The sequence below is a fragment of the Sinocyclocheilus grahami genome, unplaced genomic scaffold, assembly GCF_001515645.1.
Source record: "Sinocyclocheilus grahami isolate Dianchi unplaced genomic scaffold, SAMN03320097.WGS_v1.1 scaffold48.1, whole genome shotgun sequence".
In the NCBI taxonomy this organism is placed as follows: domain Eukaryota; kingdom Metazoa; phylum Chordata; class Actinopteri; order Cypriniformes; family Cyprinidae; genus Sinocyclocheilus; species Sinocyclocheilus grahami.
The window spans coordinates 2138755-2146323 of NW_015505227.1; the positions used below are offsets into that span (position 1 = coordinate 2138755).

Genomic DNA, 7569 nt, shown 5'->3' on the forward strand with positions numbered 1-7569 from the left:
AACTCAATCATGTATTTATGCATTGCTTAATCCAAAGAGCCAAATCTCCATTCACACAGACTGCATTTAAAAACATATGAGACGCAGTGAAAAGGAATAAACCTCCACAAATTCGTGACGTGTTTTCTAAAAGTTTAAACTGTTTTAACTTTGCATGGCTTTCTATACTTCTCTTCTGTGAGACGCGAGTGCAGCAGTCATATTTGTCCATCTAAAAAATGCGCTCACTATGCGTTCTGTGTGAATGGCTTGGTTTCGGTTTTAACCCATTCAAGATCTTCTCCGCATTGAGCTTCTATGTTTCTCTAATATTTTGAATGAATAACGCAGCAGTGGCGCGTCTCGTGGGCTAGACTAACAAAACATTAAAATGCAACAACGTCACTCACATCATCTTCAACGCATCTCGCGCACCACTGATGACGCTCCCTGATGCACAACTAACATTCAAATGCAAATGTTTATTTTAAATTCGACTAATATTCATTCTTTATTCACAATCTCCTCATCACAGGCAGTCACAGCACTCATTTCAGCATGTGTTCGTGTTTGTGTGTGCTGTCTGCGTCACTCATAGTACGTGCCTATATCGTGCGCTATATCGAACAATTTTTCTATCGATATCGAAGAAGGTGTACCGTCGATAAATATTGATACCGTTTTATCGCCCAGGCCTAGATGGAGGGATGGTATTTATTGATCTATAATGAGTAGAATCTGACCTTGCAATGGCATCTGAGCTCTTCAGACCCTGGAGTGAGTCATGGCGGTCACAGAGAAGCTATTTCTATCTGTCAAGCTCAAGAGCTCTTTTGAAAAATAACAGCAATTCAGCTTAGAGAAGCCCACTTTTGCTTATGACGTTCCTTTAGAGCACAGGAGATTTAACAAGTGTTAGGAATCTTAAAAACTCACAACGTTAGTTATTTCTCTCCGGTCTTGAGTCAGTAGGTGCATGCTGCATTGCAGTGGCTTCTTCCTCATTTTGGCATGACAGTTAGAAACAGTCGGCCTGGAAGCCACAGGAGACATAAAAATCTAATAAGCCAATGCTAAAATGAGCTGTCGCCACATGTATTGAGTGGGACAGACACTTTAGCACTCTGAAAGGACCTCACCTTCACTCTCTGGCACCTCATTTGTTCTCCTGCTGTCTATCAAACATACATCTGCCTTGGCAAACAGGCTACCGGGACTGTTTTGGATGGGGCTGGATAGATTGGCATCTTTTATGACTGAGAGGATCGATCGATCATTTTAACGGCTTGGAATACAAGAAGAGGTTTAGTTAGGCGAGGCACTGATTCACTGCTGCTGTTGGTCAGCTTTCAGACTGAATAAATTATTCCTTTGGCATTGTCAGTTCCTGTACACGTATAGTGATGAGATTGATCAGTATCTTGGCCCAAGATGTAGCAGCCGTTTTACAGATGCACTTTTCCTCCCTGAGCTGTCCTGGTTATTTTTCCTTCCGGTAGGATCCAGGTGAATGATCTGATCGTGGAGGTGGATGGAACCAGTCTGGTGGGCGTGACCCAGAATTTCGCTGCATCGGTCCTTAGGAACACCAGCGGCACTGTCAAGTAAGGAAATTAAACAACTTTTTCATAGACATGTGAAATCTCACAGGTCAAGGTTTGGCCAGGTCATATTTTATTTTATTTTTTATTTTTTTATTGAAGATTGGGGTGTTTTTCAATATTTTTGAAGTCTATTTATTTATTAATTAAAAAATACAGTCATAACATGAATTTTGTGAATTAGTATTAAATTTAAAATAACCGTTTTATATTTGAATATATTTTTTAATGTAAATTTTACCAGCCATTTCTCCAGTCTTCAGCATCACATGATCCTTCAGAAGGATTCTTTTTATAATCATGCATTTATTTGAAATACATCTTTTTCTAAACAATTTCTAAAAACTGTCACTTTTGATCAGTTTATTGTGTCCTTGCTGAATAAAAGCATTAATTTCCTTTTAAAAAAGAAAAATCTTAGTGATCTGAAACGGTATGTGTGTGTGTGATAGTCGCATATACTGTATATGACAAAAATAATATAAAATTCTAAAATATTCACTCAAAAAATATCTAGACCAATTCCAAACTTCTTTATTTCTGTATCCAAACAATTAAAATAAAATAAAAAGAATTAAAAAGCTATATGTCATTGGAGTATTATCAGACTTAGTGTGAATGTGTTCACAGAGATCCACTGCTTCATTTTGAATCTTTGTTGCACATGTTTCAGGTAGACCTCAGGCTTTAGTGTATTAGAATTTAATTTCCCTCTATTTAATCCAGCATTATCTTCAGTCATCTCATTTGGCATCAGATGCTCACTGATTCATTATCATCTCTAATATTGCCCTGACAATGCTGTGTATCGAATAGATTGCTGCTTTCTGTTACTTTGATTTAACAAAGATCTAAGACCTGTGTGGTTGCATCTACAGTCAAGATTGGGTAGTTGTGGCATTTCAAACAAGCTCACGCATCTGCATCCTGTTTTCTCTTAAGCTGTTCTGGCTAGGCATGGATGATGCTTGATTGTAGTGCAGGGAAATGGAAAATGTGATTAATAGACGAGTTGAATAGAATCAAGTCCAGTGGGAGAGAAGATGTTTAATAATAACTTTTATTTGTGAGGAATACCTCAGCACAGAAGCGACTGCCAATCAGTCACTTTTAAATAGGATGCAGTTGAAGGCATCCAGCAGGATGCTGATGAAGGTTTTGAGCCTTTTAGGCTTTATAATGCAGGTCTTTTCTTCCTGTAAATCATCACACCTGAAAACAGTACAGAACTCACTTAAGGAATGACAGCTAGTCCACTAGGTCTTATCTGATTGACTGGTGTGTTTGTGTGTTGCAGGTTTGTGATTGGCCGGGAGAAGCCGGGGGAACAGAGTGAGGTGGCCCAGCTGATTCAGCAGACACTGGAGCAGGAGAGATGGCAAAGGGAAATGATGGAGCAACGCTACAACCCCTACACGGAAGAGGACGAAGAGGTAAAGCTTCATCAGATACACGATGATTTAACTTTTTCAATTTGTGATTAATGCAGATTGAGTATAAGTAACATGGGATTTAATTAAATAACTATATGCACTGCGTGTTCCAGAGTGAAGCGCTGCATTGTGTTAATTTGCATGTGGGCAGCTCATGATCTGCTGGTGTTTGCAGCGTCTCAGAGTGTTTTGGTTCGCAGTAAATGCTGCTCCACACAAACTCATCTCTGCATCTGCTCTGAGTCTGGGTCGCTGTAATTTACATTCTGCATTTGGGAACGCAACACGCGCCAACCTTCTTTCGTTCCCATTGTAATGAGAAGCAGTTGTCAACAAAAAAGAAGCTTTAAGGGTTTGCTGCAGTTTTACATTAAAATAAAAGTTTAAAATGAAGAAATTAAGACAGCCATAAATATTAGTATTGTAATTCTACTGTTGTAATTGAAAAATAAATACTTGTATACTCTAATTTTTTATTTTACAGTGGAATATAACCATATAATTTTTTTTTTTTATGTAATTCGTGTATTTTTGTTTAGTAATTATTTTTATTATTATATAGCCGTAAAAAAACTGATTTTTTTTTTTATTGTATTCCAAATCGCAAAAGTTTAATCAGAAAAATTGCAATTCAGTTTTTTTCACAAATCACGCCTTTTCAAATATGTTTCCCAAACACTCCACTATATAATTTTTTTAACCTATTAATTGCAAAGATTTCATTATATTATAGTAAATATTTTGCCAGTGACTGTGAAATAGACTTTTCTCTGTCTCTGTCTTGCGAATAACTGTGTTTAGCTTTGAGGCTTGGATATATTTGGGGCTTACATATAAATAAAAATGATAAATTATAAAAAATAAAAAAAACAGTGTTTTTGTCTATATTGTTTTAAATCTATTTTTAGATGTTTGTCTTACATCTGTTGCATCTAAAAAATCTATTTTTTTGCCTCCAGTTGAGTGGCACTCTGTATTGCAAATGTCATATACACATATTTTTGCACCACCAGATTTTTGCACTGACCTCAGATTTCATAAGTTAGACTGGAAACCTAGTCAGTCAGTGTGTCAAGCTTGATGCTTGACCTTGTTCTTGGCAATGCATCAAAACACCTGAGGTATTCACTGTTTTTATGGCATGTTTAAAATGTTCAAAGCTCATAAATAAAGTTAAATGAAACAATTTAATTGCATTAATATAGCTGTACCCCTTAATGATGGGTTATTAAAGTGATTTTGGTTGCATGTAGTGGAAGGCAGTATGTCACCATTTCTTCACCGAGACACTCTTTCAGGAATCATGAAATCACAGTTTATTTAGCTCTGTTTTAAAGCACTGCATTGCTTTAACACGTTCATGCTGTACATGTCTCATAATTGTCCTCCACACCTGCCCACATTGGCATGGTGTGAGGGGAATTGATTAATAATTCAGATGTTGAAGATTCACAGTTCTCGCAGTCGGTATTCTTGGAGATCTTGGGTGTGAAAGTAAGGACAGAATGCCATGGCAGTGTGTCTCAAAAAATGTTTGTAAGAAATGTTTCTTTTAATAAAATCAACATGATTTCTGAAGAATCATGTGACTGAAGACTGGAGTAATGACTGCTACACAGGATCACAGGAAGAAATTATATTTTGAAATATAATAAAATGAAAAACAGTTATTTTAAAATTTAATATTATTTCAAAATCTTACTGTTTTGATTACATAATTTTTTTTTTTTCACAAAGCCAAAACCTAGATATTTTAGGCAATATAGAAATCCTGGCCAGGACGTGTCCTGGGAAAATGGTCACCCTACTTCTACTTGCCTTTACTTCATCTTCCTGCAGCTGCACAGTCAATTCAAAATGGTGGTTGGCCAGTCACAGTGTTTTTTGGGGTTTTTTTACAATGTCCTGCCATGTGTTTTCCTCTTGATCCAGTTGGTTTCTGCCTAGCTAAACTCTGACATCTAGTGGTTAATGTTACCAACACACTGATCAGAAACCAACACATGTCCGAGTCTAGAATCCTTATCAAATGTCTGATACAGAAACTTCTTTCGCTTCAAAATCCATAAATTGTTTATGGTCAGATAAACAAATCTCAGCTGCACTGAAAAGCAGCATGTGTCTCAATATCCATCTCTCTTTCTTTCTCGATATCTTGTTCATGTTCAGACGGGTGAATATGCCACCGATGAAGAAGGAGAGATGAGCCCCATGTTTCCTAATGCCATCGAGGTGTTTGACCTGGCAGAGAATGAAGACATGCTCTCTCCTGTGGAGATGGACCCAGAGAAACTTGCACACAAGTTTAAGGAGGTCAGTGGGACACACAAGAAAACTTCTAAATCTGACCACTCATAAACGCATGACCAGAAAAAAAATGTGCAAACCGATCCACAATGCCATTTTTTACTTTGATTTGCCTTTTGAAATTAACTGGGAATTGACCCAATATTAAACAGATGCAGCTGATTTTTATTTAATTTTAATTTTATTTATATTATGATCAATAGCTTACGATATGAATCTAGAGTTTGTATTTATTTATTTTCTTAATTACTTATTTCGCACTGAAGCTCCAATATGGAAATGTTGGTCTATATCAGCAATTTTTTTTTTTTTTTTTTTTTACAATCAATAAGCAATGTTCACACTGTAAAAAAAAGAAATAAAAAAAAAGAAAAGAAAAATGTAGTTGTAAATAATAAAAAGATTATTTCACAAGAAAATACTATTTACATTTTTCTTCTTCAAAATTTCATGATTAATTAAATGTTACTTGCTGTTTCTTTCTAATTGTTTGTGAAACTTACTAGCAATTTCTGAGTGAAAATTGTTTCTACACCATTTTTTTTCAGTGCAATAAATCTGCTGGTTTTTTGTTTGTTTGCTTGTTTTAATAAAAAATATAATTCACCCTGTGTCTCAAATTTAGAATTATATGCTACACTGTTCTACAATTTTATATATACAGTGGGGCAAAAAAGTATTTAGTCAGCCACCAGGGTGATTGCAAATACTAGTTTTATATGACATTTATTAGTGGGGCCTACTCTATTGATTTTGAGATTCTTTTATTTGTCTTTAAATCTTTAAACAGACAGTCACCTACTTACAAATCGAGCCTTCTGTCTAAGCATAATCCATCAAGATCCCTCAGATCTTCAGATCAGAGGTGGTGGACTGGTCCTAGAGCAAGAATAAAACTGAGAAATTATCCGGCTTTTTCAGTAGTTGTACCAAAACTGTGGAGGAGCCTCAAGTGCTCAAACACTTTCTGATTTTAAAGTTTGTTTTTCTTGGCTTTTATTGTATTGTAGAGTTTCATGTAATCTCCTTTACTGTGTTTTTGTTTTGTTTGTTTACATGATGTTATAATTTTCAGCACTGTACAGCACTTTCGTCAACTTTTAGTTGTTTTAAATTGTGCTTTAGAAATAAACTTGAACTTGAAGCAAACATCACTATTATTAACCCTATTTTTAGTTGAACGCTGCATTTTTAGAGAGGCGTGTCATGCATGAGATGCTGCAAAAGATGTGAGATGTGAGCACAGCAGTCAAAAATTTTTGTCTATTTACAAAGAAAACAATGGAAAAATAATGGAGGGGAAAGGAAAAACCGTGAACCTGCCCTAAGGGTTTACATTTATTGTATTGTTAAAAATTTGGGGTCAGTATTTTTTTCTTTTTTTTTCTTTGAGAAAGAGAAATTAATTTAGCAATAATGCATTAAATTATCATTCACATTTATTCATTTAGCAGACGATTTTATCCAAAGTGACGCAAAAATAAGGAATACAAGCAATTTATCATAAGGAGGCAATAACACAAAAAAAATGATCAAAATTTACAGTAAAAACTTTCATAATGGCACAGAAGATTTAATTTATTAAAGAATCCTGAAAAAAATGTTAACATGTTTCTTGAGCAGTAAATCAGCATATTAGAATGATTTCTGAAGAATCATGTGACACTGAAGACTGGAATATGATGCTGAAAATTCAGCTTTGCATCACAGGAATAAATTAAATTTTTAAAAATATTCACATAGAAAACAATTATTTTTAATTGTAATAATATTTTACGATATTGCTGTTTTACTGTATTTGTGATCAAATAAATGGAGCCTTGGTGAGCATACAGTAAGAGACATTTTCTAAAATATTAACAACCCCAAACTTTTGAACAGTAATGTATGCATTTAAAGATAAAAGCATTTGCCACATACATAAAAATGGTGACAATAAGTGTACCTGACCTGAATTTCTCTCTTTTTCCATCTCAGGTTACAGACTTGGAGTCAAAGGTTGGTGCCCTGAAGAGCTTGGAGCCGTCGTAAACCTTCCGCTGTGGAAATGACGGAGAGAATGACAGAAACGCCTTGAACTCCGCCCACTCTACCCTCCGACCACATTTTCCCTCCATGACCTGAAGAGCCTGGTGATCTACAGGAAACATGCTGAGGGGATGTTACCGGGGACCAAGAGGGGACAAAACAAACACTGTACCAGACGCCGGAGGGACGTCAAGACATCAGGAGGCCCTTTTTATAGTCAT

The 7569-nt window shown here is 35.7% G+C and overlaps 1 protein-coding gene across 1 annotated transcript in view; it reads left to right on the plus strand.

Annotated features, from left to right (window-relative positions):
• Positions 1–7351, plus strand: part of LOC107582927 (neurabin-2-like) — a 47706-nt gene extending 40355 nt beyond the window's left edge. The window contains exons 5-8 of the mRNA XM_016268952.1: positions 1479–1583; positions 2878–3013; positions 5183–5326; positions 7298–7351. Coding sequence (XP_016124438.1) covers positions 1479–1583; positions 2878–3013; positions 5183–5326; positions 7298–7351 — 439 coding nt within the window. The remainder of the gene's footprint in view (positions 1–1478; positions 1584–2877; positions 3014–5182; positions 5327–7297) is intronic.
• The last annotated feature ends 218 nt before the right edge of the window (positions 7352–7569 follow it).